We start from the raw sequence: 15059 nt of genomic DNA, 5'->3' as shown, positions 1-15059 counted from the left end.
CTCCTGCCCTGGGGAGAGGGAAAGATAATCAGACCAGTGCACCAGCAGTCCAAGCAGCTGAATCTTATAGCTGGCTGCACAGAGAGAGCATACTGCTAATCCGTGCAGTTGCAGCCCTGGTGGATGAACTGGGGGCAGGCATCTGGTCTGACTGGTTCCACCCAGCAATGAAAGAATTTCAGGCCACAATATCAGGAAAGGCAATCTTCAAGATGGTGTGACTGCAGTCCCAATAGATGGACTGGGAGTAGGCATCTGGTCTAATGGCCAGATTAGCCCAGCAACAAAAGTCTCTTAGGGGGCGGCATAGTGAGAGAGTCCTGCAGTTCAGTGTGACTGCAGTCCCAGCAAACAGGCTGAGACAGGCATCAGCTCTGACAGGTGACATGGCAACCACAAGCTCATGGTGGCTCCAGACAGGCCCATTAACAGAACAGGAACAAAACACTGCTTAGTGTGTCAGGCCATTGCAGCCAACTGGACTGAAATAAACATGGCTCAGCCACAAGAGTGGCTAAATAAATAAATAAAATAAACATGGCTCAGCCACAAGAGTTAGGCACATACAACATAGGAGACACACCTTGAATGGTTAGTCTGGTGAATAGGGGATGTTGTATGACAGGGCACCATAGGATCTCTTCTTTATAAGGCCACCATTTTCAAGATCTGGAACATAGCTGACTTTCCTAATACGTAGAAACAAACAGAGAGTTAGACAAAATGAAGAAACAAGAATATTTCTCAAATAAAAGAACAGGGCAAAGCCACAACAAAAGAGCAAAATGAAATAGGATATACCTGATAAATAATTCAAAGTAATGGTCAGAAAGGTACTCACTCACTTAAGAGTGGAGAATCTTAGTGAAATCTTCAATAAGAATATATGAAAATGAACTAGAATTGAAGAATATGATAACTGAAATTTTTTTTGAGAAGTACATTAAAGGGGATCAACAAAACATTAGAGGAAGCAAAAGAGCAAATTGGTGATCTGGAAAGCAGTGTAATGGAAAGTAATAAAGCTGAATAGCAAATAGAAAAAAAAAATACTAAAAAAAAAATTTTAAGGGAGCTAGGTGACATCATCAAACCTAATAACATTAGCATCCTAGAAGGAGAAGACAGAGATATGGGGACAAAAAATTTATTTAAATAAATAATAGCTAAAAGTTTCCCTAACCCGGAGAAGGAAACAGATACCCACATCCAGGAGGCACAGAGAGCCTCCAACAAAATCAACCCAAGGAGGCCCACACCAAGACATGTAACAATTAAACTAGTAAAGAGTAGTGATAGAGGACACCTGGGTGTCCAGTTGGTTAAGTATCTGCCTTCAGGTCAGGTCATGATCCCAGGGTCCTGGGATTGAGCCCCACATTGGGTTCTGGGATTATCCCTCTGCCTGCCACTCCCCTTGCTTGTGCTCTCTGTCTCTGACAAATAAATACATAAATAAAACCTTTTTTAAAAAGTAGTGATAGAGAACTCTAAAAGCAACAGAGAAAAGCTACAAACAAGGGAAAACCCATAAGGTTATCAACTGATCTTTTAACAAAAATTTTATAGCAAAAAGAATGTGGCATATAGGTTCAAAGTGCCCCCCCCCCCAAGAAAACAGTAAAAGAAAAAACTTGCATCCAAGAAGTCCCAGCAAAGTCATTATGAGAGTAGAAGGGGACATAAAGTTCCCCAGACAAACAAAAGTTAAAGGGGTTTATCACCACTAAACCAGAATCACAAAAAAATTAATGTGGATTATTTAAGTAGAAAGAAAAGACCATAACCAGGAGTAAGAGTATTATAAAAGGAAAATATTTAAAAAGTTATGCAGACATATAAAAAACAGTAGTAGACTAATGATTATAAAATCAGTAGGTGGTTAAAACACAAAGACAGTAAAATCAATTATAAATACAAAATCAGTCAAGGATGCACAAAATAAAGAACATAAACTATGAGATTATATTTATAGAAGATGGGGAAGGGAGTAAAAATTTAATGCTTTTAAAATTAGTCCAAACTTAAGTGACCATCAACATAGCATAGACTGCTATCATCATAAGATGTTACATGTGAACATAATGGTAAACAAAAATAAAAAAAAAAAAAAACCTATAACAGATACATAAAAATTTTAAAGGATTCTTAGGGGCGCCTGGGTGATTCAGTGGGTTAAAGCCTCTGTCTTCGGCTCGGGTCATGATCTCAGGGTCCTGGGATCAAGCCCCGCATTGGGGGGGGGGGGTCCTCTGCTCAGCAGGGAGCCTGCTTCCTCCTCTCTCTCTGCCTGCCTCTCTGCCTACTTGTGATCTCTGTCTGTCAAATAAATAAATAAAATCTTTAATACAAAAAAAATTAAAGGATTCCAAGCACATCACTAAAGAAAGCCATTAAACCAGAAGAGACAATAGCAAGGCAACATAAAGAACAGGGAAGAATTACAAAACAACCACAAAACCAGAAATAAAATTACAATAAGTACATATCTACTGATAATTACTTTGAATCTAAGTGAACTAAGTGCTCCAATTAACAGACAGGGTGTTTGATAGAGACATTAAAAGCATTTCTCCAAAGAAGATGTACAGATGGTCAACAGGCACCATGAAAAGATGATCAACATCAGTCATCATCAGAGAAATGTAAATTAAAACTACACACCTATCAGAATGGCTAAAACACACACACAGATACACACACACAAAGGAATCAAGTGTTTAGGATGTGAAGAAAAAAGAAATCTCATGTATTGTCAGTGGGAATGGAAATTGGTGTAGCCAGTGTGAAAAACAGTATAGAGTTTCCTCAAATACTAAAAATATAATACCATATGATCCAGTAATTCCACTACTGGGTATTTACCCAGTGGAAAAACACTAATTTGAAAAGATATGTGCACCCTTATGTTTATTACATTTTTTTTAATAGCCAAATTATATAAGCAGCCCAAGCGTCCATCCATCAATAAATGAATGGATAAATATGATATATATATATGTATATATCATATATATCATATGTGTATATATATGATACACACATATACATATATACATATATGTATATGTGTATATCATATATCATATGTGTATATATACATATATACATACATGCATGTATATGATATATACACGCATGTATGTATATACATGTATGTATATGTGTATATGTATATGTATATATACAGTGTATGTATATATGTGTATGTGTATATATGTGTATATGTATATATACACATATGGTATATATGATATATACATATATACATATATATATATAAAATCCATAAAAAAGAATGAAATCTTGCAATTTGCAACAACATGATAGCTCTAGAAATTATAGTGCAGAGTGAAATAAGTTGGTCACTTATTTGGATGCTGAAAACTGCAAATAATCCATAATCCAATAATACATTGCTAAGTAGTAAGATTAGACTGACAAAAATTTCTATCCTACAGGCATCCTTTTCCCCAAGCGATTCCTGATGAACTATACACTACTGAGCACATATCTTAATTACTTCCTTGGGGTTCTTTGCCCCTGTGACCTCAGCCAAGTAAACAATACTATATATCCCTCTTCCTTACTTCCTTATATTCTCATTTTAGAAACAAAGGAGAGTCTACTGGAGTAGACTCCAGGAGTAGACTCATTTTCTCTTTGCTGGTGTCTGCTTTTTGACCTCAGGTAACAGTGTCAATAACAATGCCCTTATTTCTCTTCATATGTATGTGTCCATTGATCTTGCAACAAGAGGCTCTATGGAATATAAAGCAATATTTTTTATGGCTCTTTTGTAATAAATACATAATTGAATAAAGTTTTCTGTTGTTTATTAGATTTAAGGGAAGCTAATATGATTATTTTTCAGTATTTTACTAGACAGATATATGTTTCTCTTATGTCTGTTAATTGAATGAATTATTTGCACATAGATCCAAAACTACCAATTTGTTCACTCTCTGTCATGGAGGAAGTGCTAACTTGAAAACAATGTTACTTGAATTTCATGTAAATATTTTCAATAATTCTGTCCTTTTCCAGTATATGAATGTTATTATGTAGACAAAATGTGTCATACAACACATAGTTCAATTAAATTTTCAGAAAGTATAAGCCAATTAAAAAAATTAGGAAATTAAAATATGGATGATGTTCATTGTGAGTATACCAACACAATACATTTTAAAGTGGCCAAATGCACTTTCATTCTCCTGCCTATTCTATATTATGATCATGCTTAAGGAATTTCTTTGGCAGTAAGGATCTGACAGATGGAACCTTCCGACAAAGCTCCAAGCATGCTACAACATGTATGAAGTCATTATCTCGGTTCAGAATGAAAATTTCTGTTCTCAATTTTCAAAATAGGGGAGATAGATGCATGTTTGAAGGTAGAGGTAACAAAAATGGGAGTAGTCAAGCTTCCAGACAATGGAAATATATTAAATAAGCAAATGGTGAAAATTCTAAAGAAGGCAGGAAGAAAATATTAATGTAGGCATAAGAGAAGGGTGAGGGTTTAAATTTTAAGTGATTATTTATGGTTCAGAAAGGAATGTGCTCTCTTTGCATGTTTTAGGTTGGCACCCAGGAAAGATGATGATGGTATAGATTTCTATTCAGTCTCATAGATGCAATGAAAAGTAATGGTTATTCCTAATGCCAGCTCCTTTGGTGGATTTTTCCTGTTGGGCTTCTCTGAGCAGCCTCTGCTAGAGATGACCCTTTTTGCTATCATTCTGGTTTTCTACTTGCTGACTCTGCTTGGCAATATGGCCATCATTATACTGGCTCATCTGGATCCCCGGCTCCACACCCCAATGTATTTTTTCCTCACCCACTTGTCTTTAATGGACCTCTGCTATACCACCAGCACAGTCCCGCAGCTGCTGTTTAACCTGCAGGGCCCAGAAAAGACAATAAGCTATGGTGGCTGTGTTGGTCAGCTGTATGTGTCCTTGGCGATGGGTTCCACAGAATGCATCCTCCTCGCAGTCATGGCTGTAGACCGCTATGTGGCAGTATGCCGGCCTTTGCACTACACTGTTCTCATGCATCCACACCTCTGCTGGCAACTGGCAGCCACCACTTGGCTGACTGGCTTGGTTAGCTCACTGGTACAGACTGTGCTCACCACACAGGTTCCCCTTTGTGGAAGGAACATCATAGACCATGTCTTCTGTGAAGTACCAGTTCTCCTCAAACTCGCTTGTGTGGATACCACATTTAATCAGGTGGAACTCTTCCTGGTCAGTGCACTTTTACTTTTGGTGCCTCTCACTCTCATTCTTATTTCCTACAGCTGCATTGCCCAGGCTGTGTGGAAGATCGAGTCTGCTGAAGGTCGCCAAAAAGCCCTAGGGACTTGCTCTTCCCATCTGGTGGTGGTGTTTCTCTTCTATGGCACTGCTATGGCCACTTACCTGCAGCCCACTGCAGATAGCTTCCAGAACCAGGGCAAGTTCATGGCCTTACTCTATGGAATTGTCACGCCAACTCTAAATCCCTTCATCTACACACTACGTAACAAAGATGTGAAAGAGGCACTAATGAAGATGATAGGGGAGGATTTTTTAAAAAGAGTGTGAAAGAAATGATGGAAACTGGAGAATTGCTTAATGCAAATGATTCATGAGATGTTTTTAATTCTGAAGAAATGACCAAGTTTATTTTATTTCTGATTAGCCAAACTCCTGTATCAGAATGCATTTTATAATGTTGTATTTTTACAGTTTATTTACAAGGAATAGGTAAATGAGTTTAGCTACATCTACCTTCACTCTACTATCTACTAGCTACATAAAAATGCTCAACTTGTAATTTCTTTTATTGTCATTATTATTTTTAATGGGTATGAAAATACCCATCCTATTGAGTTGAGAGTCTATTTTGAAGATGGAGTTAGACAAAGTAATGTTTTATAACCTGAAAATATAAAACACAAGTTATCTTACATAAAATTTGGAGGGATTACTGTTAGTTTTAGATAGTTTATTTAAAAGTATACAATCTTCAAGTTGGTAGGGGCCTTAGAGTATATCTGGCTTTATCTAGTATAAAAATCCCTGTCAAATGCTTTTGAGTAGTGGTCATTCAAGTTTGTTTCAATATTCCCACAAAATCTGTTTTATCCAAGGTATATAACCCACAGTTTGAAATATATACTCATTAAGGTGTTTTTTTTTTTTTTAATTAGATTAAGCTTGATATTTGCCTTTTTACGAATTCAATCTTATTGATTTGGCCTTTGGCTAGCAAAGCCAGAAAAAAAAAAAATCTCTTGAAAATATAATCTTCCCTTTACCTAAACATTTTCAACATATGGAATAAACCACAAATCTTCCTCAATTTATGATGGGCTTACACCCCAATAAATCCATTATAAACTGAAAATATTTTAAGTAAAAAATGCACTTTATGCATTTAACGTATTGGACACTATTGGACATCATAACTTAGCCTAACATTCCTTAAGCACACTCAGAACACTTACAATAGCCTACAACTGGGTGAAATCATCTAACGTAAAGCCCATTTTATAATAAGGTGTTAAATATCTCATGTAGTTTATTTGATACTACACTGAAAGTGAAAAACAGAATGATTATATGGGTACAGAACAGTTGTGAGTGTATCAGTTCTTTACCTTCATGATCACAAGGCTGACTGGCTTCTATGCCACAAGCTATGCCTTGACTTCTTGTTCTGCCCAGCATCATGAGGCTAATGTACCACATGTTGTTATCCTGATAAATACCAATAAGCTTTGGTGACTGTGTTGGTCAGCTGTATGTGTCCTTGGTGATGGGTTTTGAAATGTGAAATATTTTGAAATATGGTTTCTATGAATCACTCTGGCACCATTGTAAATTCAAGAATTTGTAAGTCAAATCAGTGTAAGTCAGGGATTGTCTGCACTTGGTATAAAACTTCTTTCAATGAATGCATAATCATTTAAACTATTTCTTTGGTATCATGATGCCAACTCTTCTCATAATCCTAGTATTTATATTTAAATTTAATTAAAATTTTTGAAAAATCTGCTTCAACAAATCAACTTTTTGATCAAGTTGATTTATATGGACATAGTAGGGCAGGCTGAATTTGTATTTTACATTCCATGAATATATTTTGCTAAAAGCCAACCTGATTTAAAAACTGTGAGGTTACTTTCTTAATTCGTATAGGCATTCCTCTCTGTTTCTGTAGAAAGTAAAATGGCTGTAATATCATTGACAGACAGTAATCTGCCACATCCACTAAGAATAAGCAGTGGCCATTATAAATTATACCCCTACTCCATAGAAATAGTACTTTCAGAACTGTTCATAACTCTGAAGACTACACATATTACTGAAGTCCTTTTGTCACTTTCCCACCAAGTATTCTTTCTCAGTATAGAAACCATTATATTACGTCCCTGTAAAATACACAATAAAGCAAGAAAAAACACTTGAAATTTTCTTCCGCTTGGCTGCCTCAATTGGAAACATATGAGACATCTGTGAGTCCTCTCTTTTCCCACTTTCCATATCCAATCAACCATTATATCCATGGATATGTCTCCTTATTGCTCCTCAAATTAGTTTACCATCATATCTAGTCTAACTTAAAAGAGTGTCATTTGCTTACAATAGGCTGTACAAATACTTGCTGAATAATTGAATGATTCAAATAAATAATGTTTAGCTTCAATAAATTGCTTAGGTAACAATGCTATATTAAACATAAATAATCATCTATATAACAGTGCTATGTTAAACACACTCCTCCTTATATGTCAGCAATAAAAAGTTAAGGGTAAAACTCAATTATTTCATAATTTTGAATTGTGTATTAACCATGTTTTTCTTTATCTTATATTGACCTGGGCCTTTGTAGGGAGCAGTAATGGCAGGTAATTTTTTTTTAAGTCTTTAACGCATTCAAGTTTTTTCCAATAAATATATTATTAAAAGCTGGTTTTGGCATAGAATTCTTAATAGATATAAGAATTTCCTTTTCAATTTTGGTTCTCTGAGATTTAAAAAAAATCACATGTTGCTGTTGAACTCTACCAGATGCTTTTCCCTGCTTTATATTCTTATATTTACTGTGAATGACTCATCTTTGGAAAGCTTGTATAAACTCTATTTGATAATAATTTAAAAATGTTTACCTCGATTCATAAATATTTTATTTATGTTTTCATAAATTTTCAGTGTTAATAAGTGCTTGTTATTATTCTGAAATACAATTTTGATGATCAGTGAAGAATACCAAGAACAATCTATTTCTGAAGACAATTCAAATGAGAGAGAGAGAGATTACAATGGGGGTTTACAGGCAATGCAAAACTGACAGTATTGAGAGGAACTTATTCCCAGAGAAGTTGCATTTAATATAAAACCTGTATAGGACAATGGAGTGAGTTTTGGTGCAAGGAAGAGGAAATCTGTGCAATTACAGCTTAAATGTCAGATGGGCTATGTTTCTTAGGCAAAAAAAAGTAGTCTGGAAGGTTGGTGGCTCAATGATATCATTAGAAATCATTTAAGTATGGAGGGGAGAGGGACTTTACATATAAGATAAATCATCCTGGATGGTTTAGATAAAATGAATCTAATGTCCAATGAAGATATACCTACAAATTTGAGTGGGAATCTGGGAATAGAAAAGGGATGATAAGGGATCAAGAAATTAGGCTCAGGGGGAAGCATGGTCCATAATGTCTGAAAGACAAATGGAGGGAGAAAGAGTCATCCATGTAGAGGGCTACTGAGAATTGTGGATGGAGCTGCTTTGAGCATGCTGTAGGAATGTTGCCACTCTCAGAGATGCATTTAAACAGAGACAGAGTCGGGAGAAATTATCCTGAAGGCTTTCCTTCTAAATTTGTTCATGTCTTCCTAGTGCTTTGAATTGCTTAGATTCAGGAGCTCCAAATAGAAGTCAGTAAGAAGGTAAATCTGAGATACAGTCCATAGGGATCAGCTTTCCTGCAACTGCCCCTCAGAACAATGTATTACTTAAAATATAACCCCTGAGAAATTTTACTAGTTACCAAGCACATTTAGATACAGCCTTAAGAAAAACACATACTGGCAACAGGCCTTTGGGGGAGAGCACAATATACAGCCTTGAAGCTGAGCAGCTGGGAAAGCCTGGCCTGCTCAGGGGTGGGGGGCGTTTTTTTTTTTTTTTTTTGGTTGTTTTTTTTTGTTTGTTATCTCCCCTTTCTCCTCCCAAAAGCACCTGTGGCTACTTAGATAAGTTCTTTGAATGTGCTTGTTCAACTATAAACTTTATACCTCTTGTACAGACATATTTTGCCCTCCTTCTTGTTTGTCTACAAGGCATATGACTAATGTTTGACCTTCATCAGCTCTTCTGTTGGTTATTGTTTCTGTCTAATAAAAGCGAGACTGAGGAGTGGCTCGGGGCAACTGTCTTTTCGACTGTTGTCCCCTGCTCTCTTTGTCTTGCAGCTGACTTGTTTGTGCCTCATTCTTCTCCCATTCACCGACTGGAAGCGGCATTTCCCTAGCAGAGAGGAGAGATTAAAGAAAGGAAGATAAATGACATAAGGCCAAGTGGAAAAACAGTTTTCCACAGTGGCCCACCAATCTGGCATTTCCACCAACAGTGTATGAGGATTCCTTTTTCTTCCCATCTTCCCCAACACTTGTTTTTTCTTGTCTTTTTGATTCTCGTAATTCTGACAGATATAAAGTGTTATCTCATTGTGGTTTTGATTTGCATCAAATTTGCATTTGCAAATTTGCATTTCCCAGATGGAAAGTGATGGTGAACATCTTTTCAGGTGTCTGTATGTTTTTGGAGAAATGTTTGTTCATATTTCTGCTCATTTTTAAATTGGGTTATTTGGCTTTTGGGTATTGAGTTGTATAAGTTCTTTCTGTATTTTAGACACTGACCCTTTCTCAGATAAGTCATTTGCAAATTTCTTCTCCCATTCCATAGGTTGACTTTAAGTTTTGTTGTTTCCTTCACTATGCAGAAGCTTTTTATTTTGATGAAGCCCCAATAGTTTTATTTTCCTTTTCTTCCCTTGTGTCAGGAGGCATATCTAGAAAGAAGTTGCTACAGCCAATGTCAAAGAAGTTACTGCCTGTATTCTCTTCAGGGATTTCAATGGTTTTAGGTCTTTCATTCATTTTGAATTTATTTTTGTGTATGGTATTAGAAAGTCATCCAGTTTCATTCTTTTGCAGGTTGCTTTCCAGTTTTCCCAACGCCACTTGTTGAAGAAACTATTTTCCTTTTGTTATTCTTTCCTGCTTTGTTGAAGATTAATTGGCCATATAGTTGTGTGTTTCTTTCTGTTTTTTTTTTAAATTCTGTTCTATTGATCTATGTGTCTATTTTTGTGCCAGTACCATACTATCTTGATTACTACAGCTTTGTATATACCTTTAAGTCTAGAATTGTGATGTCTCCAGCTTTGCTTTTCTTTTTTGAGGTTGTTCTGGCTATTTGGAGTCTTTTGTTGTTCCATACAACTTAGAGAATTGTTTGTTCCAGTTCTGTGGAAAAAATGCTGGTGATATTTTGTTAGAGATTGCATTAAGTGTGTAGATTTCTTTGGCTAATATAGAATTTTTAAAATTTTTTTCTTCCAATCTATAAGCATGGAAAGTCTTTCCATTGTGTCATCTTTAATTTCTTTCATCAATTTTTTTTACCTTTCAGAGTACAGGTCTTTCATCTCTTTGGTTAGGATTATTCTTAGGTATCTTATTATTTTGGGTGCAATTGCAAATAGCATTGTTTTCTTATTTTTTCTTTCTGCTGCTTCATTATTGGTGTATAGAAACACAACATATTTCTGTACATTGATTTTATATCCTGCAACTTTACTGAATTTTTTAATCAGTTCTAGCAGTTTTTTGGTGGAAAATTTCAGGTTTTCTATATAGTGTCATATATCATATGTCATCTGCAAAAAGTGAGTTTTACTTCTCCCTTACTGTTTCAGATGCCTTTTATTTATGTATTTGTCTGATTCCTGGAGCTAGAACTTCCACTATTATGTTGAATATAAGTGTGAGAGTGGATGTCTTTGCATTTTTCCTGATCTTAGGGGAAAAGCTCTCATTCCTTTCACATTGAGGATATTAGCTGTGGGTTTTCACAAATGGCCTTTATTATGTTGATGTATGTTTCCTCTAAATCTACTTTTTTGAGTTTTTTTTTAAATCATAAATGGATGGTATACTTTGTAAAGTGCTTTTTCTACTCTATAGAAATGATCAGGTGGTTCTTATCTTTCTCTTACTGATGTGATATATTACATTGATTGATTTGCAAATATTGAACCACCTCTGCAACCCAGGAATAAATACCACTTGATCATTGTGAATGATGTTTTTAATGTATTGTTGGGCTTGATTTGCCAGTTTTTTTTTTGAGAAATTTTGTGTCTATGTTCATCAGGATTATCAGCCCGTAGTTTTTGTTTGTTTGTTGTTTGTTTTGTGGAGTCTTTGTCAGTTTTGGTATCAGGGTAATGCTAGCCCATAGAATGAATTTGGAGGTTTTCCTTCCTTTTCTATTCTTTGGAACAGTTTGAGAATAATAGGTATTAACTCTTCTTTAAATGTTTGATAGAATTCTCCTGTGAAGATATCTGGTTCTGGGTTTTTGTTTGTTGGGGATATTTTTGAGTACTCATTCATTTTCTTTGCTAGTTATTGATCTGTTCATGTTTTCTATTTCTTCCTGTTTCAGTTTTGGTAGTTTATACATTCCTAGGAGTTTATCCATTTCTTTTAAGTTGTCCAATTTGTTAGCATATTGTCATGTGTAATCAAATTCTTTCTCGTTTTTTCTTGATACATCTTGCTACAGGCTTATCAATTTTATTAATTTTTTCAAAGAACCACCTCCTGGTTTCGTTGATTTTTTAAAAAAAGTTCTGTATAATTTATTTCTGCTCTAATCTTTATTTCCTTCCTTATACTGGTTTGGGGTTTTGTTTGTTAATATTTTTCTAGCTGCTTTAGGTACAAGATTAGATTGTTACATGTGATTTTTCTTCTCTCTCAAGGTAGACTGATATTGCTATGTACTTCCCTCTTAGAGCCACTTTTGTTGCATCCCAAAGTTTTGGGACCATTGTGCTTTTTAACTTTTTCTTTTATATCCTGGTTGACTCATTCATTGTTTAGTAGTATGATACTTAACCTCCATTTATTTATTGTTCTTCCAGATTTTTTTTTGTGGTTTTTCTTCTAGTTTCAATGTGTTATGATCAGAAAAGATTCATGAGATGACTTTGATTTTGAATTTGTTGAGGCTGGTTTTTCAGGCTAATATGTGATCTATTCTGGAGAATGTTCTGTGTGCACTTGAAAATAATGTGTATTCTGCTGCTTTAGGATGGAATGTTCCAAATATATCTGTTAAGTCCATTTTGTCTAATTGGTTATGCAAAGCCATTGTTTCATTGTTGATTTTCTGTTTAGATGATCTGTCCATCAATGTAAGTGAGATGTTGAAATTCCTAACACTCTATTGGTTAGTTCCTTTATGTTTGTTATTAAATGTTTTACATATTTGGGTGCTCTTATGTTGGGTGTGTGAATATTTACAGTTGCTATATCTTCGTGTTTGATTGTCCCCTTTATTATTTTATAGTGTCCTTCTTTTCTCTTGTTACAGTCTTTGTTTTAAAGTCTATTTTGTTCAATATAAGTATTTCTACTCTGGCTTTCTTTTTATGTACATTTTCATGATAAATGTTTCTCCATTTCCTCATTTTCAATATCCAGATGTCTTTAGGTCTAAAATGAGTCTCTTGTAAGCAACATATAGATGGGCCTTGTTTGTTTCTTCTTCTTCTTCTTCTTCTTCTTCTTCTTCTTCTTCTTCTTCTTCTATCTATTCTGCCACCTTATTTCTTTTGATTGGAGTATTTAGTCAATTTACATTAAAAGTAATTATTGATAGATATGCATTTATTCTCATTTTCGTATTTGTTTTGTGGTTGTTTTGAAGATTTTATCTGATTCTTTTTTGTCTTTCTATCTTTCATATTTGGCGATTTCCTTTAGTGATATATTTTGATTTTTTTTCTCTTTATTCTTTGTATTTTATGAGTAGTTTTTGATATATGGTAACCATTAGGTTTGTACATAAACTTTTCTGCCTTTATTAGTCTATACTAAGTTGATAGTCATTTAAATTGGAACTCATTCTTTACTCTTCCTCTCACATTTTATGTTATTATATTTTATAATTTTTAAAACATTTTAATTTACATTTATTTTTATGTTCTTTTATTTCATAAGTTCCTTGACTGATTTTTTACAGAAGTATTTCTTTTTACTTCTTTTGTGTTTCCTAATTTTATTCTGTCATTTTTGGACTCTCCTTTCTATTCAAAGACTCCCCTTTAATATTTCTTGCTGGTCTGGTCTAGTGGTCATGAACTCCTTTAGTTTCTGTTTGCTGGGAAACTCTTTATCTCTCCTTCTGTTTTGAATTATGTGCTTGTTGGATAGAATATTCTTGGCTGGAAATTTTTCCCATTCAGCATTTTGAATGCATCATGCCACTCCCTTCTGGCTTTCAAAGTTTGTGTTGAGAAACCTCCAGCTAACCTTATGGGTTTTCTCTTCTAAGTTACTATCTTCTTTTGTCTTGCTGCTTTAAAACTTTTTCTTTATTGCTACATTTTGCCATTGTAATATATCTTTGTGTGAATCTGCTTTTGTTGATTTTGATGGGAGTTCTCTGTGGCTCCTGGACCTAGATATCAGTTTCTTCTCCAGATTATGGAAGTTTTCATGAAACATTTATTTAAATAAATGTTCTGCCTCCTTTTCTCTCTCTTCTTCTGGGACTCCTATAGTATGGATGTTATTATACTTGGTGGAGTCACTGAGTTCTCTATTTTTGTTTTACAAATTGTTTTTCTCTTTCTTTCTTCTTTTCAGCTTGATTACTATCCATTGTTCTATATTCTAGACCACAAATCTCTGCTTCTTCCAGCCTACTACTCATTCCATCAAGTTTATTTCTCAGTTTGTTTATTGAGCTCTTTATCTCTGTTACATTATTCCTTATCTTTGTGGTAAGGGTCTCACTCATGTCTTCCACTTTCCTCAAGTCCTTTGAGTATCCTGATGACCATTGGTTTAAATTCTCTGTCAGGCTAGTTACTTATATCTGTTTTGCTTAGATCTCTCATGGCCTTGTCTTATTCTTTCATTTAAGATAAATTTGTCTCCTTATTTTATCTGCCTCTCTGTGTCTTTGTCTGTGTTAAGAAATTCAACTGTGTCTTCTGCCTTGAAAGTTCAGATTTTATGCAGAAGAGGTCATGGAGTGCTTTGTAGTGCAGTGGCTCCTGTTTATCAGAAACTAGCTCTTCAGAAAAGTATGCTATGTGTGTTGTTTACACCCTGCTGCTGTGTCTGAGTCATTTCTTCTTTCAGAGCAGTAATCTGCACTGATTCTTTGCTTGTTTCAGTCTCTGTTTGCCCTTTGTGATGTTAATGGGACCCAGTTATATCTACTCTTGGAGGGTGTGCCTGCTGGGGAACTTTTAAGAAGGCCTTCAATGTTAACAAAATTTGTGTTGGGGCATCAGTACTATGCTGGATCCCCTGAGGTGCTGCAGTGGCTGGGAGCTACACACTAGGTGGCCTGGCACAGGAGTCTTGGTGTGGCATGTGGTGACAGCAGTATACCTGGCAGCTGGGCTGTATACATATCTTTAACAAAATTTGTCCTCAGCCCATGCCCAAGGCTATCAAGCTTGGAGTATTTGAGTTCCTAGGAACACTTGTGGATGTGACATAGTGCTAGCAGGATAGGTAGCAAGAGTCTGTCCAGTACCATTTACTACTTATGGTCTTGTGTTTATGCTGGGGGCAGGGAAGCAAAATGATGCCTTCCTTCTCCCTCATTTTTGGAGCAGACCTCAACAAGCTCTAAAATCAGTAAGACAGATTTGTCTCTCATTTGCTCCCAATAGTGTGTAAATTGCTGTTTGCACGTTACCTCCTTGCGCAGGCTGCTATCTTTTTAAGAATGGTAACTTAGCT

The 15059-nt window shown here is 35.3% G+C and overlaps 1 protein-coding gene across 1 annotated transcript; it reads left to right on the top strand.

Moving 5' to 3' along the window:
- Nucleotides 1-4652: 4652 nt before the first annotated feature.
- On the top strand, nucleotides 4653-5594 carry LOC308342688 (olfactory receptor 2G3-like; the record flags this gene model as incomplete). Its single annotated transcript, XM_080803257.1, has 1 exon — nucleotides 4653-5594. The coding sequence occupies one exon, from the start codon at nucleotides 4653-4655 to the stop codon at nucleotides 5592-5594; it is 942 nt and encodes a 313-aa protein (XP_080659383.1).
- Nucleotides 5595-15059: the final 9465 nt, after the last annotated feature.

The sequence above is a fragment of the Martes martes genome (genome assembly GCF_963455335.1).
Source record: "Martes martes genome assembly, chromosome: 5".
Classification (NCBI taxonomy): Eukaryota; Metazoa; Chordata; class Mammalia; order Carnivora; family Mustelidae; genus Martes; species Martes martes.
Note: the sequence above shows the minus strand (reverse complement) of the source record. Positions and strands in the feature narration are given on the sequence as shown.